Below are 25,048 nucleotides of genomic sequence, written 5' to 3'. Positions count from 1 at the left end.
CCTTAACTTCACGTCCGCGTGGGAAACGAGAGAGCTCGGCGCACCGGGTCGACCCAGGCGGCTGTCCTGGTGCATCTCTCCTCAACTCTGAGCTGCGCCATCGGGCTGGCGCTTTGAGGTTGACCGTGGGGACGTGCTCACAAAGGCAGTGGGTCAGGTCCTGGGGGCCAGGCGAAGCGCCCTGCTGCCCGTAGGCTGTGCTCAGGGAGGAGCGTTGACACAGGTCAGCCGGAGTGGCTGCCGTCGGAGGGGTCCCCATGCACGGCCACTGGAGTGGACTCTGTAGCAGGCCCCACCGAGGGCCCCTGGGGACCTGCATTCTGCCTGATGAAGGTACCAGGACCCAGAGATGAGGCTGGTCCGGCTCACCTCAAGTCTGGAGGCTCCGGTCGCGCTGCCCTTGGTGAAGTGGGCGGGGTTACCATGCAGCCAGCTGCTCTTCACACCAGCGTCTTCCTGTGCTGTGTGATTCCAGTGTCTGGGTCAGGTAGGTCTCGCGATCTCGTGGCTTCGATGCCAGTCCAGCATTCCCCGCCTCGGAACTGGGGCGTTCCGTGACCTCACCCCCCCAGCACTCCAGGGCCTGCTGCAGGTCTGGCTCTCCCCAGCCGCCCCCTCCCCCTGGGCACCCGTCCAGCACACACCAGGTGCCCACTGTGTGCTCCACATTCTTAGATCTGTCCCTGAACAGACACTGCAGCTGCCTCCACAGGGCCTGGGGAGACCAGCAGAGGAGGCCCAGGGAAGTGGGCAGGGTAGGACGCACGTCCTGCAGAAAGGAGCCGTCCTGGGCCCTGTGTCCTGGCGCCTGGCACCCGCTCAGGAGGCCCTGAGGCTCTCCGAAGGGGCATGCCCCAGATGAGGACAGGGGTGGGGAGGGGACACAGGGTGGCCTTCAGGTCCTGGGCAGCCACGTGCAGAGACCAGGGGAGAGGACTCGGGGTGGGTGCGGTTGGCTGGGTTCCCATCGCTGATACCAGTGGACAGCCCAGGGTGCTGCAGGGCCACTGGTGCTAACTTGGGGGTCCCCATGGCCTGGCAGAGGGAGGCAGTGAGGCTGGCGTGGGGTGGGTGGTGCGTCGGGGGCTCTGAGTGTGGGTCTAAGCCAGTGGGACTGAAACGAGACTGGCATTCCGAGGGCTGTCCCCACGTCCTGGGCAGAGCAAGCAGATCGGTAAGGTGGCCGGGTGCAGGATCCGCGAGGAGGGCATGTGGGCCAGGGTGCAGGTTGAAGGTGCAGGGTGGGTGAGGGCTGGGAGTCCACAGGGAGCACCGTCGGGGACCGGGCCGGGGGCAGGCAGATGGCTCTGAGGCCCAGGACCTGCCTCCTGGATGGACCAGGGAACCCCACCTCAGATGTGGGCCCCTAGGAGAACCAGCTTGGGGAGGAAAGTCTGGGTTCAAGGTGCCCCAGGTCCAAGGGGAGAAGGAGTTGGGGTGCTCAGTGGCAAGGGCTGCTGGCTGGGGAGGCCATTCCCTGAGGAGAGGAACCACAGCCTGGGGACTCAGACTCAGGTAGTCTCGAGTTCCAGCCCGTCACCACAGCGTGAAGGACAGCTGTGTCCCTGGCCGCCTTCCTTCCTCGGGGAAGGGCCCAGCAGTGTCTCTGGCCACTGCGTTGGCCGCTGTTGCAAGTCTGGGACCAACGCAGAAGGCCCCCAGAGCCTGTGTCCACACCTCATTTGGAATGTGGCCCCATTTGGAAACAGCGTCTTTCCAGACGGAATGAGCACTGACCCAAGATGAAATCATCAGAACTTGGGCTGACCCCTCGGCTGAATGGCCGATGTCTTTGTAAGAGGAAGGAGAGGGGATCTGACACGGGACAATGGCCGTGCTCTCGGAGGTGGAGACCGGAGAGATGCCAGAAGCCCCACCTGAAGCTGGGAGAGCCAGCAGCGTCCTCGTGCGGGCCCGTCACTGCCCACAGCTGGCCTTGGACTCCGGACCTGTGACAGTGCGTGTCTGTGGTGTTCAGTTCCTGGCCTGTGTCACGCAGCCCTCGGCGACGCCCGAGCTCTCTAGACTAGAAGTGAGAGAAACGAGTAGAAGACTCGATCCTGGAACCAGCCCGGCCCCTTCGTGGAGACCTGGAGTTCTCGGCCACACATTCAAAACGGCAAGACTGCCTACGTGGGGGACGGAGTGCTCCCCTGGGTTCACTGTGGCCTTTCTGTTGGACACCAGCTTTACAGGCAGCTGGGGATCTAGTGTCCCTACATGTGACCCCACAGGGACAGTCTGAGAACATGTGGCCCCATTGCTGCCGAGACCCTAGTCTGGAAGCAGGACCGCCAGTCTTGAGTTCCAGCCCATGAAGGACAACTGTGTCCCCGGCCACCATCCTTCCTGCTGTGTGGAGGAGATCCTGGCCTTTGGAGAGGGAGCACTCCCCAGGTGCTCCAGCCGGAAGACCATGGGGTTCCATGTGTGATCAGAGACTGGGCAGGACTGGAGGCCAAGGGGCTGGGCGTCAAGGGCTGGCCTTCTTTTCCTGGGTACGTTGAAGGTCCCCAGCCTGGATCCTGAGGGCTCTGACCTGGCAGGTGAGGGGCCCTGAGGCCCTGTGTGTCCTCAGGGCTCAGTGGACACAGTCTGCCTGTCCTTGGAGGGCAGGCTTGTTTTCCAGAAAGTGCCATGCGTGGCCACCAAAGGGCTCACGTGGAATGCCGCAAAGCAGACCCTCCCAGTGTCTCGCGTTTGTCAGTAGAATTGAGAGTTTCAAGTGTCTGAAGCCCGAAGCTGAGACCAAAGCACGGAACATGCTAAGGCTGCAGACTGCCCACCTGAGGGGGACCGGAGTGTGCCTGTGTGCATGTGTGCATGTGCGTATGCATGAGTGTGTGTATGTGTGTGAGCGTGTGTGTGCCTGTGTGCCAGTGTGCATGTGTGTATGCATGAGTGTGTGTGTGTGTGTGTGTGCGCCTGTGTGCATGTGTGTATTCATGGGTGTGTGTGTGTGTGAGAGTGTGTGTGTGCCTATGTGCATGTGTGCATGTGTGTATTCATGAGTGTGTGTGTGTGTCTGTGTGCATGTGTGCATGTGCGTATGCATGAGTGTGTGTGTGTGTGTGAGTGTGTGTGTGCCTGTGTGCATGTGTGTATGCATGAGTGTGTGTGTGTGTGTGCCTGTGTGCCAGTGTGCACATGTGTATTCATGAGTGTGTGTGTGTGTGTGTGAGCGTGTGTGTGCCTGTGTGCCAGTGTGCATGTGTGTATTCATGAATGTGTGTGTGTGAGTGTGTGTGCCTGTGTGCATGTGTGCATGTGCGTATGCATGACTGTCTGCAAGTGTGTGTGAGTGTGCTGCTGTGTATGCTTGAGTGTGTGCCTGTGTGTGCATGTGTGTGTATATGCGTAAGCAAATTCCTGTGTGAGTGCAGCATGTGTATACACGAGTGCATGTGCACAAGTGTGCATGTGTGGGTGTGCAAGTGTGCACATGTATGCACGAGTGTGTGCATTTGAGTGTGTGAAAGTGTGTACGTGAGTGTGCGTGAGTGGTGTGTGGCAGGGTCTGCCAGGGTGAATGTGCAGTTGTGGTGAATGGTTGTGCATGTGAGGAAGAGACACAGGGTGTGCAGATGGGTCAGCATGAGTGTAGGTGTGAGCAGGTGCATGACTGAGGGTAGAGACTAGCACCTGTGAAACGGGTCACGTGTGTAAGCGTGTGTGTGCATGTGCAAAGCTCTGGGTGTGTGTGTGGGCTGTGGGAGGCTGCAGGGTGCACGTGTGTGAGTGCGTGCCTGGGCCCAGCACCCTTGAGAGCAGAGCCCCGTTGCCAGCGGTGGCTGGAGGAGGGGCGGTCCGTGGACGGCAGAGCCCAGGTGAGGCCCCAGGACTGGCCCCCGGCTGCTTCCCTTTCGCTTCAGCCCTGCAGGGTGGGCAGCTGTCTGCTCCTGTCCCCTGGTGGGGCCCTGCCCTGCTTGCTGGTGGGGAGAAAGCGCCCACCTGGCCTGGGCCTGACAGCAGCCTGCAGCCCTGAGGTCTTGGCACGGTGGCCCCTGCATGGTCGTGAAATTCGGCAGGTCAGCAGCCCCAGCTCTCCCCTTGGTGGGCAGTTTGTTTTTTGGTACTAGGGATTGAACCCCGGGGTGCTCTACCTACCTCTGAGCCACTTCCCCAGCCCTTTTTATTTTTGGGACAGGGTCTGACTAAGTTGCCTAGGCTGGCCATGAGCCCCTGCCTCAGCTCCCCAGTCCCTGAGGTTACTGGTGTGTGCCACCACGCCCAGCTGCCTCCTGGCTTTAGGAGGCTCAGACCAGCTGTACATTGTTGGGGTCATGACCTGCTCACGAAGAGGGGCAGTTTCAGGAGAGGAGAGGGCACAGAGCTGTGGGAAGTGCTGCTTGTCCCTGTGACTGTCCCGATTGCAGACTAGCGCCTTCCGCTCTTGGGGTGATCCTTACATTGTGGTTGGGACTCCACATTGGCTGAGCTTGGCCTCCGGGATCTAAGGTGGCAGGTGTGTGCTGGAACCTTCTCGGGAACTACTCGTGGGCCTGGGTGAGGGGCAGACTGGACTGGGCTGAACAGAGGTCAGCTGCCCGGGTCAGCCCTTCAGCGATGGCCTGCACTGGGCCTGTGGTCACTGTGTGTGCCCCGAGCAGCTCTTGGGTGAGGGTCTCACGGCGTGGGCACTGTTGCCTTGGGTGGGGCAGCTTTGTAAGCTGAGGCCTGTTGGAAGGCGTCTGAGGGCAGGATCCCAGTGGAGAGCCGTCCACACAGTGCCCCAGCCTTGGTCCTGGGGGACATCGGGGTCCCCACGGTACTCTCCCTCAGCCTGATTTCTGTTCATAAGAACGGATCATGAAGTCCTCTGCCATCCTGTCCGGTTCCTGTTGTCTTGCATTTGTCCACTGTGGAGTGGATGCTCGTGGCCCAGCCGGCTCCCCTGATCCTGGTTCCACTCCACTTGAAGGGTTAATTAAGGTTAAATGGGGTCACAAGGGCGGGGTTCTCAAGATGGGATTAGTGTCCTCATGAGAAGAGACAGGCAGAGAGTGTGCCCTGTGTCCCTCCTTCCCTCCCTCTCTGCCACATGAGGACACTGCTGCCATTTGCAAGCCAGAGTCCTCACCAGGAGCCCAGCTGGCCAGCACCTTGATCTTGGACTTCCAGCCTCCAGACGGTGAGGTAAACTCTGTCGTTCAAGTGGCCCAGTCTGTGGCATCTGCCCTCGCAGACTGAGACATCTGACCAGTCCAAGATCAAGTTTGTTGCTATAACAAAACTGAGGCTGGTACTTCAAAAAGAAAATGCATAGTTCTGGGGCTTGAAAGCCCAAGCTTGGTGGCCCCATGTGTTTGACTTCTCGTGAGATGCTGGGCATGTCACAACATGGCAGATGGCATCATGTGGACCAAGAGTGAGCAGCCACACAGCAAGAGTGAACGGGGGAAGCCAAACTTGCTTGATAGCAACCCTCTCCATAGCCCAGCACTCGGCCCTTCTGGGTGCTGCCCAGCGACTCCATCACCGCCTACCAGGCCTCCTTCCTATGGGTGGGCATGTAAGCTTATGCAGCCTCTTAAAGAGGGCGGTTTAGAAATGTCTGCCAAAATGTCTGCCAAAATGTCATCAAACATGCCCTGTGACCCAGCACTGCGGGGGATTTTGTCTGGAGACTCAGAACATGGAAGTTTATGAACAAGGAGGTTATTGGAAAGAAAAGGATATTTGCCATTAAAGAAAGTCACAAATCGCCTGCATGGCCATCGGCGGGAATGGGTGGCTTGAGTTTTGATGTAACCCAGTACCAGCAGCCCTTAAGGGTCAGATCCCAAGGACCCGTGCTGGGGTGGGGTCCCTGCTGTTTTCCCCTGTTTTTCCCTGGAGGATGCACTAGAAGCCGCTGGAGACTCCTGCTCCTCGTGCCAGATCTTGTGCACTGACTTTGTAGGTGAATAGAACACTTTTATTTTAAAACGAATTCATTTAAAAATCAATTACCTGGGAAGAAGCCTGCTGGGTAATTTCCTGTTGTGAGGTGAGGGGTCTCTGATCAACGTCCCCGCCCTGGCAGGGGTGAAGGAGGCAGGTGCAGTGGGGTCGTCACCTCCACTGACGAGGGAGCACCACCCAGCTGCTGGCCCACGATGTGGCCACGGGTCCAGATGCCACCTGTGCTGAGGTGGCTGCCCTGCTGAGACCAGAACCCTTCTGGTTGGGCCTTGGAAAGACAGGTGATCAGCTGCAGGTTCCCCGGGAAAAACTTCCGGAACCTTCCTGAAGTGGGGAGATTAGGCTGTTGGGGTGGCGCCCACCCTCAGGGAAGCCATGAGCTGGTGGGAGAGACAGATGTGATCGCCAAGTTGGAACCCGGTGTTGGCCGGTCTGGCCAGGGGTCTGAGAGCTGCAGGGAGGGCGGGCGGCAGGAAGCCCCTCAGGAGGGGCCCGGGGCCCAGAGCTTGTGGCATGCCTCCAGTCCTGGCAAGGACTCGGGTCAGCACTCGTGGTCAGCACTGCCCAGGCACAGTGCAGCGGGGGGCTAGGCGCCTCTGCAGTGGGCAGTCGACTCGCCCGCAGAGCGCCTGGGGTTCCGTGCTGCCTGTCCATCACACTGCACTCCAGGGCCCCGCAGGCCTCCCTCCTGACCCCCTCAGTGGAGACCTCCTGGCTGCACTTAGAAAGCCTGATGGCCCTGCACTCCCAGGCCACCTGGGAGCCAGGTGCTGCCGTGGCGTGAGGAGTCGGTCCCGCAGGGCGAGGCCCTGGGCAGTGAGCTGCCCCAAGGCCTGGGCACTGGGCACTCGCCCTGGGGGAGCGCTCCTCTCCTCCAGCTCGTCTTCCCGATTCTGTGGCTCTGTGAGCCCCTGTGGCCTGCTGCTGTCCCTCGGCCTCCACGTGACCTCCTCTCCCCTGCCTCTTGTCCCCAGGAGACCACTGCCAGGTGAACGCCCGCTCGGGCCGCTGTGCCAACGGCGTGTGCAAAAACGGGGGCACCTGCGTGAACCTGCTCATCGGCGGCTTCCACTGTGTGTGCCCCCCTGGCGAGTACCAGCGGCCCTACTGCGAGGTCAGCGCCAGGAGCTTCCCGCCGCGGTCCTTCGTCACCTTCCGGGGCCTGCGGCAGCGCTTCCACTTCACCATCTCCCTCGCGTGAGTGCCGCCCTGCGCCTGGGCGAGGGCTCGGGGCGTCTCCTCTGCTAGAACCTGGGTCTGCGGGTGAGCGGCTCTGGTCAGCGCTGGCTGCAGCACAGGGCCTGGGCCAGTGTCCACAACAGGAGATCCAGCAGCGACGGCAGCCTGGAAGCTGGCCCGGCCGTTCCCTCCCACCCACCTGACGTCCAGGTGTCCAGATGTGAGGGACGGCCGCGGAGCAGCCAGGCCCAGGCTGCGTAGCCGGACGGCCTGCTCGCTTGCACCCTGCCTGGCCCGCAGCGGGGGCGCTGTGGCCGTCACTCTGTTCTGGTTTTCTTCCCCGGGGTGTTTAGATTCAGGTGCATTTTAAGAAATCCTTCCTTTCTGTTTTAAAGGCTCTGAGGTGTCCTCTGTAGAGCAGGGCGCGTCCTCAGACGCGTCCCCAGGGCCTGTCTCCTGAGCAGGGTGCAGTCTCCTCCTCTTGGGTGGGACCCCACTGGGACCCCGCCCACAGCCGGCTCTTCCCTGCAGCTGCTGAGGACCAGGCCCCTGGGGTGGGCAGCGGGGGTCGCTCGGGTCCTCCCTGGATGGAGGTGTGCAGTGCAGCTGGTACCACCTGATGGACATGACGTCACCCTGTGCCTCCTCTGTGCCCAGCAAGCTGGGCTCACAAGGTCCTGGCGGGGGCCACGCCTCTGCCTGCTCTGAAGACGGAGTCCCTGCCATCTGCCCAGAAGGCCATCCCCACGGCACAGCCTCTCAGAGGGCCCTGCCGTGGGGTCCCCACCGCTCCCTCCTGTGCGGTGGTTAAAAGGGGCTCTGTGACGCCCCCACGTCGGGCCCCGTGCCTCTGGCAGAGGACTGTGGTCTGGGACTTGTGAGTTTGGGGCATGTGGTTTGGACCTATAGTTGTGGCCTCCTGTCCCCCGGGTGTGGCCAGCAGCCCTCAGTGACCACTGGTACATGGTGAGCTGTAGGACGATGACCCCACTGGAGGCTGACCTCACAGGTGACCAGAGGTCCTGGTGCCAGAGGGGGACGTGGGTGCCAGGAAAGTGCTGGAAGCCGACCCAGGATGTCCGTTGGCAGAGAGCAAGTGAAGAGTTCCGGTGTGTAGCTAAGTGCCCCCGCTGGCCCCAGGGGAGGCCCAGTCGCCCTCACGTGGAGCTTCCCTACGAGAGATGTGGAGGGTCGACTGTGGGCCTTCGTACATGCCTGACTTCAGCCGTGGAAGCTCAAAGGCCAGGACCGCCCGGAACCCCATGCGGGGCCGTGGTCCTGGGCAGGCTGCTGGGCCCCTCTTGATCCTGAGCTGGGCGCTGCTAGGGGCTGGCCAGGTCCAGCCTTCGTTTCAGCCTTCTGGCCAAGGTGTGACTCTTTCCTCCCCGGCCCCTTGGAGCCTCAGTTTCTGCTCCCTCCCTGGCTCTGTCCCCCTCCTCGTCCCCAGCACTGTGGCTACTGGGGGGCCATGGCCCACGCTGCTGGCCAGCGCTGGATGGCACAGTCAAGCCTGCAGAACCAGGTGGCCCCTTGGCCGGTCTGCCACGGCCCGGGCAGCATGGTGCCCGCCCATTCCTGTGGCCGAGTGTCCAGTGTGCTGTGGGCCTTGCCCTGCAGGCTTGTCCTCTGTGCTGGCCGGTGGCCGAGCTGGTGTGGGTGGGCTGGGCAGCGTGTTCATGGAACAGCCAGGCAGGAGGCAGGTGCAGGCTACGCTGCAGGACAGATGGTACAACCTCGGGCCAGGGGAGGGCTGGGGCCTGGTCTGTGCCCCACAGCGGTGGGAGGGTGCTCCCCGGGAGGGGCCGTGCTGCTTGGCCCCTGCTGTGTGGAAGCCCTGGCTCTGGGGTCTGCCACGGGACACGTCCCTTCGTCCACTCACGCCCTCGCCCATTTGTTGATTGGTGAGTTCTCCACGGCACAGTGGGGCCCTGGGGCCCAGGCGTGGCCGTGGGGAGCGTCACAGTCCTCCCTCTTCAGGATCACGCGTTCTTATGCACAAACAGCAGCAGTGAACGAAGCGATGGACTGATGGGCAGGGGTGAAATCCTGCTAAAACTGGTAAAGAAGATGCAGGTGGACCAACCCCCTCAGGGACCTGCATAGCTGGGGAGGATTGTAACTGGCAGAGGGAGCTGCAGGTGCAAAGGCCCTGGAGTCCTTTTAACCTACATTTGGGAGCATAGACACCAGTGTGACTTGGGAGAGGTGATGGGACCCAGGGGAAGCCCTGTGGCGCTCCTTCAGCTGCCGCGTCCTTGTGTGAGCAGGGCCATGCCCTGCGCCCTGTGCACCTGGGGATCTGTTTCCAGTGGTGGAAGATGTGTGTGCGTTCTCTGTCCCGCCTGTGGCTGGTGTGCTGGCCACGTGTCTCCCTCTAGCACGGGTGTGCACGTGACGGCCCACGTTCTGCACGCTGTGCTCACCAGGGTCCCCGAGTTTGTTTACTAGTCAGGTTTGATGGGCTGTCAGCTGCTGATGTGAAGGCGGAGCTGGTGCCAGGGTCTCCCCCACTCGGCTAGCCTGGCCACTCCTCAGTGGCCCATTGGCCCCGGGGCCTTGTCACGTGATGTGCTTTCGCTTGCCGGCAGGTTCGCCACCCAGGACAAGAACGCCCTGCTGCTGTACAACGGCCGCTTCAACGAGAGGCACGACTTCATCGCCCTGGAGGTCGTGGACGAGCAGGTGCAGCTCACCTTCTCCGCAGGTAGGCCCCTCGTCCCCGGCGCCCTGGCTGCTCACTGCGCCAGCCCGACTCTGCCAGGGACCGTCCTACAGAAGCAGTCCAGAGGCACAAAGCTGTCCTTCCCAGGAGGGCACAGCTGCTGCCTCCCAAATCGAGGACTCATTCAATCACGTGCGCCGCGTCTGCAGAGGAGAACGTGGGTGTGGTGCTGGGGATTGTACCCGGGTGCTAGGCAAGCACCCCTGAGCTGACCCCAGCCTGCAGATTAAAAGCTGACCCAGACTTTAAAGAGGTGTCCTTTTGCAGGTGGCTGTTTAGCCCAACAGTCTGAAGGACTGTGTTTTTCTGGCACAGGTGACGTGTTAGCCTGCTTTCCATCATTGTGACACAGCACCTGAGATGAACAACTTACAAAGGGGAGAGGTTTAGTTTGGTCATGGTTAATCGAACCCATTGCTTCAGGCCTGTGGCAAGGCTGCACCTCATGGCAGGAGCACCTGGCAGAGGAAGTGCCTGCCTCCTGGCACAGGAAACCAAGGAAAGGGTGGGCCCCGCCTTTCCCTTCGAAGGCACAACCCCAGTGACCCAGCCTCCACCCACAAGGCCCCCCTCCAGAGGACTCCACCACTTTCCAGTATCCCAATGGCTGGAAGCCGTGCACACGAGTGCCTTTGGGGGACAGTCCAGGTCCAGACCTTAGCAGATGATCTTCGGGGCGAGTCGTGGCTGCTCTTCCTCTGCCTGGAGGTCCACCAGGCCAGCCCAGAGGTGCGGCTGCCTGGAGCCCTGGCCCTGAGATTTCAGGCGTAGATGTTGGAGTGACCAAGCGGAACACCCATGTCGCAGTCGCCCGCAGTAGGAGAGACGGCCATGGCCCCGCAGGCTCCGGGAGGGGCTGCCGCGGCTCTCCACAGGCCCCTGCCAGGCCCTTCCAGAATGTCCTGTGGTTCTCTGGGCGTGGCGTCCCTGTGGGGGTGGGGGCCTGACCTCGCCCACCCTGTCCTTTTGTGCAAGCCGTACTCCTTCCTCCCAGCTGCTGCTTAGCTAGGACTGTGCGCCAGACCCGAGAGGCCCAGAGAGGCACTGCCGAGCACCACGGGCCCCACCAAGGCCGGGTCTTGTGGGAGGGGGTGTCCTAAGTGCCCCAGGACCAGGGTGCGTAGGGGAAGTGCTCAGGACCTCAGGGAGCGTCCTGTGGCTGGGAAGGTGCTGGCCGTAGTTACTATGGCGGAGGGGACAGCTGTGTGGGCCTCGGTGCTGGCGGCTGCAGAGCGCGGTGCGGGAGGGGAGGCCCTGTGCCGGCTGCTGGTGTGCGTCTGGGGACTCGGCCCTTCTGCACGCTGCCTTCCATTTCCCCTACGTAGAAAAGGCACAGAATCACAATTGGAAGGGAGCACAGCAGTGGGCCATGGGAGGCATGATGGCGGGAGGGCCGTGTGCCTGCGTATGGAGCGTGCGGGGCCTCGGGGGTGGGGGCGGCGCCCCCTCGGCAGGTGCCCCAGGGAGGGTGCGTGTGTGTCTGTCCAGCAGCTGGACGCTCCGCGCGAGGTTCCCGCGGGACCCTGCTAACCTGCCTTCTCTCTGGTCGCCCTCTGTGCAGGTGAGACCACCACCACGGTGGCGCCGCAAGTCCCTGGAGGCGTGAGCGACGGGCGCTGGCACTCGGTGCAGGTGCAGTACTACAACAAGGTAGGAGGCACCGCGGCAGGGCTGACGAGGCCCGGGCGCCATCTCTGCCCGGGACATCTGTTCTCTGAAACTTAACAGCACGTGCTGTGGGGACTGATTGAGGGCGTAAGCGTCCCTGGAGGGTCTGGTGAGCCCACCCAAGCCCTGCGCTAGGGCAGCAGCAAGTGACAGCCACCTGGAAACACTGCACCTGGGTAGGGACCAGAGCCAGCTGGAGCCATCGCTGTGTAAGATTCCAGGCTGCTGGACGCAGCTGCCGAGCAGGAATGTTCCTGGGGTGCTGGGGCGCCTCCCTCCTGAGAGGTCACTTCGGGGCATCCCATCCGCTGCATTTCAGGCCTTGACACCCCTGGGGTGGTGTCCCCCTCCCTTGACCCTGCCTCTTGCTCTTTCTTCTGCTGGTCATTGCTGTCTCTCCACCTCCTAAGGCTGCCCCTTGCATCTGTCCTGGACATCCCATCTGGTTCCAGTGACCCCAGGCAGGTTCCCAGAAGGGGTCACCTGCGTGGTGGCCACAGCTCTCGTCTGTCCCTGGCTGCCTGCCACTTGGTGTGGTGGTGCAGGGCAGGTTCTGCAGCCTCCTCCAGGACGGGGGCGTAGGGGACGGTCTGCTGGGACCTGGGGCTGTGTGTGCTGGGGACATTGAGGAGCAGGAAGTGGCAGTGCCTGGGTGGGTCTGGCTCCCGCAGGCCCAGGAGCTCCTGCTCTCTTCCCACCAGGGGCCGTGGCGTGGGCAGGCCGTGGCCTCCTGAGGCGCAGCGTGGCTCCTGGTGGGGGAGGCGGGCTCCTCCGCCTGTGCCGTCCGTCTGGCCTCCGTGTCCTGTTTCAGGACTGAAGGCTCTCGAGACTGGGACAGGCAGAGCTGCATGAAGGACGCCTGCCCGGTGCCCAGGGGCGTGGGTGGCTGGGGGAGGCAGGGATGCGGAGCCCGGCTCTTCCTGCGGCCTCTCCCAGGCTCGGGTGGAAAGCCTGGTCTGGGTGTTTCGTCCATGGTGTCCATGCAGGACCATCCTCCCCAGCGGCCATCCCGAGGCTCTGCTTCCCATTGGCACTGCCCTGAGAGTGAGCTCCTGGCTTTCCACAGCATCCGTGGGACCCCCAAGGGAAGGGGGGGACCTGCTCCCCCACCCCAGGAGGTCTGTCCTCTGGCCTAAAGGACAGGCTCCTCCATGGGCACAGGGTGACAGATGATTCCGTCTCGGGACACTGGCACCCCCCGAGCATCCCCTGAGCTCAGTGACTACTCAGCCTGGTGCCAGGCCCGGGTCTGTTCCAACGAGCAGCCCAGATAGGTGGGGCCTCCATTTTCTGTCCGTGTCACCCAGGCAGCTTCCCCGGGTCTGGCAGAATCCGTGTGCCCAGCAGGCAGCAGAGCTCCCGAGGCCAGGCACACCTGGCCCAGGGTGAAGACGAGGGGTCTGCATTCCCGCCCACATGGGTCCTGGCGTTTGTCCTGCACAAGCCCCTCGCTGGCCCCCTGCTCCAGGGCAGATAGCTGACGAGTTTCAGAGCATCTGCTGGGCCACCCGGTGTGCCCACCTCAGCCCTGCCCTTCCTGTGGGCACAGCCTGCCCGTCAGGCCTGCTCCTGAAGGACATTCACACCCACGTGTGCTTCCAGCAGGCGTAAGCTCATCGGGACTAGAGGGATGGTGGGGACTGAGTCCCACGTCAGGAGTCCAGCAGGCACTTTGCACGGGGCGCTTTCCTTCCTGCTCGGATCAGGAGCAGATCCAGGGTGGGCTGAGTGGGGAGGCTGATCAGCCTCCGCTGCCCCTCAGAGCGCTGCTGGACACCGTCTGGTAGCGACCAAGGCAGCCGCGTGTCCTGTGGCCTGGTAGGACTCGAGCCGGCACCTCTGCCCAGGGTCCATTCACCATCTTTGGCCCTGTGGAACACCAGGGGCGTCAGCCAGGCACCCGCCTGCCTTCTCAGCCTCTAGGCAGCTCAGAGGAGTGAGCTTGCCATCTCAGGGGGCCCCAGGGCGTCCCCGAGGGAAGAGGGGCTCGCCAGGCAGGAGGATCGACAGGTGGAAGTGGATCACGGGGTCCAGGCGTCCCTGTGCAGGGCCGGGTCCTGTCGGCGGCTCCCGAGCGCAGCCCTGGCCTGGCCCATCCCCTCTGGCTGGAGGTCGTTCTAGGTAGGAAAGCAGCCCATTTCCCAGACGCTGTTGGGCCTCCGCTCTGTGCCTGGGTGGGTCCCACCAGGAAGCCGAGTAGGGCTTGGGAGCCGCTGTCTGTGGGGCCGCGCTGCTCCTGTGTGGTTCTCAGAGCTGCGGCTCTTACCACTGTCGCTGCGGCTGTGTTTGTTGTGGGCGGTCAAAGGCTGTGGGAGGAACGCTGGGCAGGGGCGTCCAGGCCGCTCTCCCTGCCCTCGCACTGACCCGCCCTCCCCAGCACACTTCTCCCGACTCACGTCGGCTGTGCTTGGGCTCCATCCTGGACGTGCTGGTGTAGGGAGCGAGCTCCATCTCCAGGGCCACCCGTGTCCTGCTGGGCAGCTTCAGGGACCCTCCCTGTGCCTGCTGGTGTCAGGGGCCTGGTATCCTCCAGGCTGGCTTAGTGGTCGGGGTTCCCGTGGGAAACAGATGGAGCACGTGAACAGGATGGTCCCTACAGGGTTATTTACAAAGGGGTGGGCAGGGCATGGCATCGACAAGGGACAGTGTGGACCTAGGGCTGATGGCAGGGGCCGTGTAGGCGTAATGACCCTCAGTCCTGGAGGAACAAGGAGAGCGGACAGGATGGGACCTGGAAGGAAAGGGTGGTGGCCTGAAGCCATTTGAGAAGGGCCGTGACCATCACCAGTGAGGGATGTGGCCAGCTGGGGCCCCTGGCGGCCTCCCTCCCTCTAGCCTCCTGCTGGCTCCCATTGGCTGAGGTCATCTGGAAGCAGAGGCCAGGTAACCCCTCCCCATTCCTCCCTGGCTGGGAGTAGGCACTGTGTACTTTTTCTTTCTGCCTGATGACATTTTCAACGAGAAGACCTATCCACTCATTCACCTTCACCAAGACCCAAGCGGTGGCGTTGGACCCTGTTCCCGGAGGACCTTTTCAGAGGCAGAGCTCTGACTGCCCATTGAGCCCCTCCCCACCTGTACCTGCGGCCACCAGGGAGGTGATCCGGAGTGTTTGTGGCCATCGCCCCTTGGCTGATGAACACTGTCCCTGAGTCTTCTGTGAAAGACAGTTAAGAACTTCAGCCACCAGGAGACAGTTGGTGTAAAGCATTGAAAATCATTTCTTCACACTTGGAACTCGGGTCTTCTCAGCGCTTGCTGCTTCACCCTTCAGCATCCAGGGTGTGTGTGGCCCCGGAGAAGGGCTGGCCTGGTGGAAACAGCTCTGGCGAGTGTCTCTCTGCCCTTCCTGGACTGGACAGCCCGGCTGGACCATCCCAGGGCCGCCTTCCTCCCTGAGGACGTCTGCTGGCCGTCTGAGGACTTGCGTCCACACCCCTCGCCGGGAGCCTTCGGGGGCACAAGCTATCTAACAGGATCCTGGGGAAAGGACAGTGCCTGCCTGCCTTGGCCAGGTGCCATGGAGTGTCCCCCAGAGTCAGCTGTGCCTGGCCTGCTTGGAAGTGAGGGCATGCCGGGCAAGGCGTGTGCCTGGCTGAGACTTGGGCAGCGCGGCCCCCAGGGGCCTGGGGTGTGCTTGGGGTGTGTGGGCAGGGGCGGCCCGGGGGGCTTGCGCGAAGAAGGGACGTAGGAGGACGGGCAGAGCTGGTGTCTCCGCCCCCGCACTATCGGTGTTTGGTGTTGGATGATTTTTTTTTTTTTTTGGGTGCTGGGGGATGATCTTTTTTTTGGAAGGCCTGTCCTGGGTGGTGTCCCTGGCCACTAGCTGCTAGACACCAGTTAGAGTGAAAAACAGAATATCCCCAGTCACTGGCCAAAGTCCCATGAGGGACATTTGTCCTGCTGGAGAAGTGCTGGGCTGGAGAGCAGAGTCAGCGGGCAGGAGGCTCAGAAGACGGGATCAGGGGTGGTCAAGGCGTGAAGGCAGCTTGGGCGTTTTGGCGGCAGGTTGTCCTCCAGGGCAGGAGGCATTTGGAGAGGGGCCCCTGCCTGGGGACATCACTGCAGTGCCATGGTTCCCATAGTGGCCATGCACAGCTAGAGGCCCGCTCTCTGCAGGGTGCTTGCCCCCTTACCCAGCATGGTTTCTCTGGGTCCAGGCGATTCCGGATGGCGTGGGGCACAAGGTTTCCATGACCGCAGGGTGCGCTCTAGACAGTGTCCTTGGGAACTGCTCGCCCTGGCCGGGGTGCAAACCTTCTGCTGTCCACCTTGTTCATGCTGCATGTGACATCCCAAGGTCCCCAGGAGGGCCGCTTGTGACCCCAGCCCCATGGCACCTGGGGCAGGGCACGTCCTGTGTTCCAGGAAACACTGGGTCTCCACACAGACACTGGACAGTCTTCCTGGTTCCTGCAGGTTCGCCACCGTCAGGGCTGAGTGGCCTCCCTGGTGACTCACTGCAGTCCTGCCCCCAGCCCTGCCCCTCCCCCCTCACTTCCTCCTGTCCTTGCTCCATCAAACATTTATGGTGTGCCTGCTGCATGCCAGGCACTTTCCTGGCGTTAAAAACCTGTTACCCACTGGGTATGGTGGCGCATTCCTGCAATCCCAGCAGCTCGGGAGGCTGAGGCAGGAGGATTGCAAGTTCAAGACCAGCCTCAGCAACCGAGTGAGCCCTAAGCAACTCAGTGAGACCCCATCTCAAGGGCTGGGAATGTAGCTCAGAGCAGCCCTGGGTTCAATCCCCGGTACCAAAAATCAAAGGAAGAAACAAAAACTCCTTCAGACCAGTGACCCTTCCGACATGACTCTTGTTCTCGCAGAAGCCCACACGTGTGTTTAGAGCATCTGGACTCATAACGGCTCCAACTGGGGACAGGTGGCCTCAAGTGGTGACAGGTGAAACAGCAGGTTTGACCACCCTGGGTTGGGAAGGAGGGGCAGCCGAGTGCTGGAGACCTGGCGTCTCCAGACAGCCTCCTGAGAAAGCCGTCCCCCCGGGCTGGGCAGGGGGCTCGGGAGGGGACGCCCTGGACATCAGCCTCGTGTCTGGGCTTGGTGCCACTTGGTTTGGAATCGGGTGCCGGGCGTGGAGTTCTGGTCCTCTTTGTAGTTGGGTGGACTGAGAGTGACCTCAAATCTCTAGATGAAAAGATACAGGACGCACGCAGGTGTGTGCGAATTGTCCTTTGAAGATCTTCCTGCCCTCTCCACAAACCTGAGCCCGTTAATGGCACCTTCCAGGTGGCCTCTGCTGGCCACAGCCCCCACGGTGCGGCGTCTCGCCGCTGCTCCTGTCAACCCACGTGGCGCGGCAGCTCAGTCAGCCGTGCTTCCGGTCTGCGTGGTTCAGCTGGGCTGTCCTGGTAGCCTCGCCCCTGTGCCCAGGGTGTCGAGGTGGCTGCCGGGGTCCTGTCCTCCTGCAGGCTGGCCGGGCTCTCCCTGTGGCTGCCAAGTGCACTGGCACTTTCCAGGGCTTGCGTGTCGCATCTGCTCAGGTCAGTGTCTGAGTCCTGAGGCCACACCGGCTTCCAGGGCTGAGTGATGGGCTCCCTGGAGGAGCCCTGAGTCCCAAGGCTACGGAGTGGATGGAGGTGCCCGAGCTGCCAGTGGGGCAGGAGCCACCGGGTCACGCATGTGCGAGCTGTTTCCGTTTTGACGTTTGCCACCGGGTCACGCATGTGCAAGCCGTTTCCGTTTTGACGTTTGTGTCCTCAAGCTGCCAGGTTTGAAGACTGCTGGGTAGAGAAGCTCGCTGAGCTTCAGGAAGCCCCCAGGTGGGGGCTCTTCACCTTGCCACCTGCATAGGCAGCAGAGGGGGCGCAGCGTGCTTAGTGGGAGTGCGTGGGAGCACGCCCCGGTTCAGTGACCACAGGATGGCTCTCCGTCCCTTCCAGCTGTGCTTCCTGCCGTGCAGCATGTCTCCTCTGGGCCAGGGGATCCCATAAATATCGAGTATCGACATTTCCATACGGGTGACATTCCACCGAATCCCAGCGGTCTCCGGGTGGTGTCTGAAACACCCTTATCGTTCATCTCAGGCTTGGAATGCTAAATGCGTCCCTTGAAGCCGAGCACGGCGGGTAATGAAAGCCAGCCGCGGGCCCCAAGGGGCCAGGCGCCCTGTGAGAGCGTGGGGATCCTGCCCCGCAGTGCCAGGCGGACACCCCCTTCTTGCCCCGGCTTCCTTTCCTAAACAAGACCTCGTCAGATGGTGAAAAGCCACCTGCCGTGGAAACGTGATGGTCCCCTGGGAGGAGAGCAGCCCCACCCGTGGCCTGTGGCCCAAACCCTGTTGTGGAAAGTTGCCGGGGCTGGGCAACCCTTCGCTGGGTCTTCCCGCCTGGCCAGTGGCCGCTTTTCCTCCCCGCGCCGCCTCTCGCCCTTCCCAGCCCACCCCCTCCACTCGTACCCTCCCCAGGCCCCTGCCACCAGGCACTGGGCAGCGTGCCCTGATGGATGCCCACCCAGGCCAGGCCATGGGCCTCAGCCCACACAGCACTGCTGGAGGAGGGGGCACAGGCCAGGTTCGCTCGCAGGTGCCGGGCTCTCGTGGAGCACCCTGGGCTGGAGGTGCCCCTGCCCTCTCCCATCTCCTCTCCTCTCTGCTCTTCCAGCCACACTTGCTGCCAGCCCTCAACATGCCACCACATAGGTCTCAGTGACCCACAGACGGGGAGGAAGGGGCGGCTCAGAGAGGTGACCGAGATGGGAGGTTCAGGGGTCACTGCCCAGAGGGGGACAGAGAGGGGCCTGAGGCCCTAGCAGCAGGCCAGAACTTTGTCAGAGTGTGTGCATGTAAGTGTGCATGAATCTGTGCGTGTACAGTGTGTCTCCTAGTGAGTGTGCATATACTTGTGTAAGTGTTAGCAAGTGTGGAGTGTGCATGTGCAGCCAGCGTGAAGGCGTGTGCATGTGCAGTGATTGTGAAGGAGAGCTGTGTGCAGCGAGTGTGAAGGAGTGTGCGTGTGCAGCCAGCGTGAAGGAGTGTGCGTGTGCAGCCAGCGTGAAGGAGTGTGCGTGTGCAGCCAGCGTGAAGGAGTGTGCGTGTGCAACCAGTGTGAAGGAGTGGGCGTGTGCAGCCAATGTGAAGGAGAGCTGCGTGCAGCGAGTGTGAAGGAGTGTGCGTGTGCAGCCAGCATGAAGGAGTGTGCGTGTGCAGTGAGTATGAAGGAGAGCTGTGTGCAGTGAGCGTGAAGACGTGTGCATGTGCAGGCAGTGTGAAGGAGTGTGCGTGTGCAGCGAGTATGGAGTGTGTGTGTGCAGCCAGCGTGAAGGAGAACTGTGTGCAGCGAGTGTGAAGGAGTGTGCATGTGCAGCCAGCGTGAAGGAGTGTGCGTGTGCAACCAGTGTGAAGGAGTGGGCGTGTGCAGCCAATGTGAAGGAGAGCTGCATGCAGCGAGTGTAAAGGAGTGTGCGTGTGCAGCAAGTGTGAAGGAGTGTGCGTGTGCAACCAGTGTGAAGGAGTGTGCGTGTGCAGCCAGCGTGAAGGAGTGTGCGTGTGCAACCAGTGTGAAGGAGTGTGCGTGTGCAGCCAGTGTGAAGGAGATCTGTGTGCAGTGAGCGTGAAGGAGTGTGCATGTGCAGCCAGTGTAACAAAGCACGCGTGTTCAGTGAGTGTGCGGAGTGTGTGCACACTTCTGAGCCGGGTGGTAGCTTTTGGGAAGCTGAACTGACCTGTGCATCCTCCTCCCCAAGCTCCGCCCCCCTCCCAGACACTGGGCGGCCAGCCTGTGCAACTGAGCTCAGGGTCCAGCCCTGGCCGGTGCCCTGATGGTGGCCCTGGGGGCTGCTGCCCAGGAGGGCCCCCTCTGCTTCGTTCCTCTGCTGGAGGAACCGACACTGAGGTTCGTGTCTCCCACATGTGGTGGGTCTTCTTTTATGGGGTACCTAAGGGTCCCCAGTGTGGACCAAGCAACTCTGTCTACACAACCCCAGGAGAGGGACCGTGTTGTCTTGACCTCCCAAGATGGTGCTGTGTCTAGTCCAAGACCCGACTGGGCCTTGTTTGTGGGGAGTGAGGCTCTAGCCGAGCCAAGAGCCTGCTGTGCTCCAGGGGCCCAGCCCCCACATGGACCCTGGGGCTTCTTTTTGAAATTTGGGTCAGGCTCGGCGGGCCTGGTGCTGGGCCTGTTGGGTCTGGTGCAGAGCAAAGGTCGCTGTGTGGAGCCCCGGGCCCTCGGAGCGTGGGGCCTGCTGAGGGAGCCCGGCCCTCATGCTGCTCCGGCTCTGTGTGTCTGCCTCTGAGCTGCATCGTCAGCACCTGCCTTTCATTTTGTGCCTCACGCGTGACTTAGTTTTTGAGGACCCCAGGTGTGCGCTGGTGGCCTGGTTGACCGGAGGAGGCAGAAGCAGGTCCACCCAAGGGTGGCAGAGGCAGCCCAGGTGGACTTGGGGTCTGGTCCACCCACCTCCAGGTCCTCGGCCAGCACAGTACTGGGCGAAGCACCTTCCATCCTGGTGAGAAGCCAGCGCTGCGCTGAGTGCCGGGAAGCTCTGGCTGTCTCTCCCCCTTGAGACACTGGCCTAGGCCCATGGCTCTTCGTCCCCCTGACGTTCCCTGAGTGCTGGTGCCTGTTCATCCTCCCCTGGCTCTGCCAGCCCTGTCCCAGACCCTGGGGATTCTGTGGTGGGAGCAGGTGACAGCCCTGCTGTGGGACTTGTGTTCTGGTGGGGAGACCAAGGAGAGACAGGGAGTATTGAGGAAGTGCCTGTAGAAGAACCAGGAGCAGGTGGTGGCAGGGCTGGGGTATCAGGGTCAGGGTACACCTGCATGTCCGGCCCTCCCTCTCCTGCCTCCTCCTCTACCCCAGTCGTGTGTGGTTTGGGGTGGACCACCCTACCTGGCGAGAGACACTGACCGAGTGTGGGGCTCCTGGCCAGGCCTCCTGGGCTCGGGAGTCTGTGTTCCAGTGAAGGCCAGCCAGAGGCCTGGGAGTAGGTTGGGGCCCTGCAGGCCTGAGGAGGGGCTTTCTCCTTGGGAGGCCCACCAGTTTCCCACCAGCCCAGCTGCCTCTGGAGCCTGTCCTCTCGTGCCAGGGCCGGCCCAGGGTCTTGCCCGCTTCCCAGGTTGACCTCTGTACATGACAGCCCATTCGGTGCCAGCACCAGGCCTCCACTCTTCACGGGCGTCCCTCACGAGGTCCAGCCCTCTGTGAGTTCTGCGACGTGAGCGCCAGCTAATCGCCCCTGACACCGAGCGTGAATCCACTCACGTCCTGGGGCTCGCCCTGCTGGTGTCTGGTTTCCCGGGCACCCTGTGCCCCCTCCCTGCACTGAAACCGTACCCCGTCCGCCTCCCGACGTGGAATTGTCTGCAGCAGGTTAAAAGGCGGCAGAAATGTGAGCGCCCGGCGAGGACCCAAGCTTTTGTGCGCACACAAAAACCCCCTGTGGCCGCCTGGGCGTCTGAGTGGGCACCAGCGGGGGGTGGGCCACACGGGGAAGAAAATACGCTGGCAGAGATGACCAGGGGCCAGGCGGAGTGACCGCCTGCGCCAGGAATCCCGCCCTGGGCAGATCTGAGGCTCGACCTCTCAGGACTCTGCTTGACCCGCGCAGTGGCCCTCAGGCCTTCTTGGGTGGAGGAAGGAGCAGCGGGGCGGTCAGTCTCGCTGGCCGGTTTCCACTGGCCCCGTGAAGTGTCCTGCTCAGGGCAGCCTGTGTGGGCAGGTGGCACCTCGAGGGCCTGGCCCCAGGGGCTGCTCCACATGCCCCTCCTCACTCCACGTGCTCCTCCTCAGCTGCTTCCCACCTCCGTTGGGGCGACCCCTGCTTTGCTCAGCCCCTGAGCATCCTGGTCTGGCTTCTGGATCGTCTGTCCCTGGCACGAGGCCCAGGGCTGATGAGTCCCCTGACGGGCAGTGTGGGCCTGGGCTGGTCCTCCAGGCCCAGGCACCTGCCTCGCCTGACAGCCGAGCCCCAGGAGGGCAGATCCTGTGCCCGGCACCCTTCTACTTCGGAACAAGAGAGACAGGCTCGCTCCTTCTCCGTGCAGGCGTGTGTCACCTTCGAGACTGCTTCCTGAGAGCTGGAAAGCGGGTCTCTGGCTTGGTCTTCGTCCCCTCCTGCTCTGGGCCAGCGCACCACCCAGCATGCCCTCTGGCTGAACTGCTGGGGGAGCCGCTGGAAGTGCTTCTGTGGGGGAGCAGCCGGTGCTGCGCGTGTCCTTTCCCCTGGCCCACCAGTGCCACGCACCGTGGCTTGCTTTTGTTTTTAAGAACTGGGTTTTTTTGCCATTGTGTCCTGGAGCCTGAGCCCAGGCCTCACACACGCCAGACAAGTGCTCTGCGACTGAGCTGCATCCTGGCTTCTTTCTGTGTCCCTTTGACAAAGGCAGGCATCCCAAGACCACCTTGGAGTCCTGAGCCCAACCCAAGCCCAGCCTGAGCCCAGCCCGAGCCCAGCCCAAGTCCAGCCCTGAGCCCAGCCCGAGTCCAGCCCAAGTCCAGCCCTGAGCCCAGCCCGAGTCCAGCCCAGTCCAGCCCGAGTCCAGCCCAAGTCCAGCCCGAGTCCAGCCTGAGCCCAGCCTGGAACCCCGCTACATCTCCGTCTCCTTCCCCATCAGGCTGCTGGCACATCGTCCACACGCCACAGCCCTCACAGGGGACATTTGTCTCACGCTGCGTCTTGTCACTGGGCAGCCCAGGCAGGGAGGTCACTTGACGTGCTTTACCACATGTCACAGGCAAACATGGGGCTGCATCCTCCCAAGGTCGTCCAGGCAAAGTGACCAGGCAGCCTGCAGGTGCAGGGCCCCTTCAGGAACCATGTTCCCCGTTGAGGTGAAATGTACGTGGCCCATAACCAAAGGTCTGTTTTCAAAGTGGCTCTCGGCATGTGGTGCTGCGGCTGCTCCCTCAGGGTCCAGGACAAATGCTGGCAGGACACGCCCGCCCCTAGCTCCTGCCTGCCTCGGTCTGCCTGTGCCTCTGAATGTGTCTGCTCAGGGCGTTTTGTGGAGGGGTCTTGGGCCTGTGTGACTGTCCCTTTCACTCAGCACTGTCTTGGTTTGTCCACATTCCACTGTGTGCTGGTGCCATGTTCCTGCTTGTGACTGAGTGACCACCCCCCGTGTGGCTGGGCCACAGCCTTGGCCCCATACTCCTGCTGATGGGCACACGGTTGCGTGGTGCTGTGTCCAGCATGAGCCAGGTCCCATTTGCATCCTGTGTCCAGCTCCCTGGCATGTATCTGGGACTGACGGTGGCCAGGTCAGCCCTGGGCAGCCCCTGTGTGGTCCTGTGTCACCTGTCCCGTGGCTTCCTGCCACCTTTGCCCTCCGTGCTTGCTGGTTCAACCACACGCTGGGTGGTCAGTCTGTGCTGGACAGAGATGCAAATGTGGGACATTTGGATTGCTGTCCCCAGCTGCTGTCCTGGGGCAGCATGAGGAGGGGTTGAGCAGGACACCTAGCTTGCGGCCCCGCGGAGCCGGGCCAGGCCCCTGACCCTGCAGGTTCCCTCTGCCCTCAGCCCACGCCACCCTTGGGCTGTCCCACTTATGACCCCCAATGCCCAGTTCTTGGACCAGAGGCTCCACCCATCCCTTTCCTGGAGGGGCATCAAGCAGGGGCGGGCCGTGGCTCTCGGAGGTGGCTCCCTACGCCTGCGCCCTGTGCTGTGCTGACCACAGACCTGCAGTCAGGTGTCGGCAGCGGGACGCCCTGTCAGCGGCCTGCCGATCCAGACGTGGTTATTTGGCCTCCCCCGCGGTGCTCCCCGCCCTGGCGCGGGTCCCGGGTGCTGATTACAAGCAGCCGTTTGCCGCAGTTGCAGTTTGGTAACCAGCAGCCTCGGCTCATCAGAGCCTCCCAAGGGTAAATGCTGGTTGTGTCCCGCCGACAGAAGCCTCACGCCCATCCCCAAACACGCAAATTACAAGCTCCGGAGGCGACATGGGGCTCGCCCCGCGGGGGGCTCTCCCTCCCCGAGGGCCTCGTGTCTGCACAGCCAGGCAGCCCGGGTTGGCCAGCGGGGGCAGAGCTTCTGCCGGCTGGTGGGACCCGCGGAATGCACAGGCAGACGCTCCCAGTGGCTCAGCGGACCTGGTGTTTCCTCCCCTGAGGCATCAAAGCCTTCCTGGATTTACCCAGGACTTTCACGTGTCTCATGTTGCCCTCACCCTCAAAGTCCCTGTAACACAAAGAGGGCTGGTTTTCTGGTATCAAGTCCTTATCTCGCACACAGAGAAACCCTCCAGCCTCTGCCTCACCTGGCGACCTCCGGTGTGTCTGTTCTGCGCAGACCCCAGCCACCTCGCAGGGGCCCTGCTGCGGCTCTTAGCCACTGCCACAGCCCTGCTTCCCAGGCTTCACGTTCCGAGGCTCCGTGCAGGGCCTGGACGCGGGCTCTTTGCGCCTGTGTCCCAGGTTTGGGGAACTCGCCTAGAACAGGCTGGGGCTCCGGCCCTGGTGCCCACGGGCCCTGCAGGCCCTCCTCCCTCCGCGGTGGTGCCAGGCTGGGGACCTGCAGAAGGTTCCAGGTGGCAGCGCTGACCCAGTCTGTGCCTTCTCTACCTGCAGCCCAACATCGGCCACCTGGGCCTGCCCCACGGGCCGTCCGGAGAGAAGGTGGCCGTGGTGACCGTGGACAGCTGTGACGCGGCCGTGGCTGTGCACTTCGGGAGCTACGTGGGGAACTACAGCTGTGCTGCCCAGGGCACTCAGAGCGGCTCCAAGAAGTGAGTCCTGGGGGCACCCTGGGTGTCCCGGCCCCGGCTGCTGCTGCTGCAAACACCGGTCACCCTGGGCCCAGTCCAGCCTGGCATCACCTTGACCCCCTGGTTAGGGCACCTTCCCTCTGAGAAATCAGAACCTTCTAGAATAAGGCCCCTCAGTGTATCTGAGGCCCACCCTGCCCTGTCTCCACTGGATCCCTGGCTTTACCCTGGCCAGCACTTGTCCCTAGACTCCGAGCCACCATTAGCTGGAAGTGGCCTTATAGATCCTGGAGGCTTCGTAGGACTCCCTTTAACTCCGGGACACTACGGCCATCCCCATGCTTGGTAACGCCAGCCCCACAGGTGAGCAGGGGCCCCTCTGGACCTGTTGCTGGCCATGTGCAGGTGGACCCTGGGACCTCTGGAGTTGCATTTAGGTGAACCTGGTGTGGACTAAGGATCTGATTGATGCAGGCCCAGAATGGCCAGTTCCCCCAGCCCCAACGGCTGTGTCCTGGAAGTTAGTGTCCTGGCCCGAGGGCACACGGCTGCACTGGTGGGGCCGGGCTTCTGTCTCCTGGAGGGTCTTGGGGCGGGGGACGTAGAGTCGCCTCACCGGCCCACCTCCCCCGGCCCTGTGCATGGACCAGTGGGTAGTCACGGAGAGCCTGAAGCAGCCAGCTTGCCTGGGTGTGACCGAGAGGAAACGGGCCCCGAGAGGCGGGAAGAGCCAGGTGGCCCCGGGCAGTCTCCGCCTGCAGGTTCTCACCTCTGGTCACCTCCTCTGGACTCCTGCCTGCACCGTCCACCCTGGAAGCAGTTCTGGAGGCAGAGGCCACAGTGACTTTGCAGCAGAGCCCGAGGCTGTGGCTGCCTCTCGCTCTCTGACATCACAGGACGGCTTTACCCCCC

The 25,048-nt window shown here is 62.5% G+C and overlaps 1 protein-coding gene across 2 annotated transcripts in view; it reads left to right on the top strand.

Moving 5' to 3' along the window:
* The window catches only part of Celsr1 (cadherin EGF LAG seven-pass G-type receptor 1), a 125,094-nt gene that overhangs the window by 54,059 nt on the left and 45,987 nt on the right, over positions 1-25,048 (top strand). For both annotated transcript variants that reach the window (XM_047550908.1, XM_047550907.1), the window contains exons 3-6: positions 6,879-7,101; positions 9,672-9,787; positions 11,367-11,455; positions 24,000-24,157. In XM_047550908.1, the coding sequence (XP_047406864.1) occupies positions 6,879-7,101; positions 9,672-9,787; positions 11,367-11,455; positions 24,000-24,157 (586 nt within the window). The remainder of the gene's footprint in view (positions 1-6,878; positions 7,102-9,671; positions 9,788-11,366; positions 11,456-23,999; positions 24,158-25,048) is intronic.

This window comes from Sciurus carolinensis, chromosome 4, assembly GCF_902686445.1.
Source record: "Sciurus carolinensis chromosome 4, mSciCar1.2, whole genome shotgun sequence".
NCBI classification, from domain to species: domain Eukaryota; kingdom Metazoa; phylum Chordata; class Mammalia; order Rodentia; family Sciuridae; genus Sciurus; species Sciurus carolinensis.
Note: the sequence above shows the minus strand (reverse complement) of the source record. Positions and strands in the feature narration are given on the sequence as shown.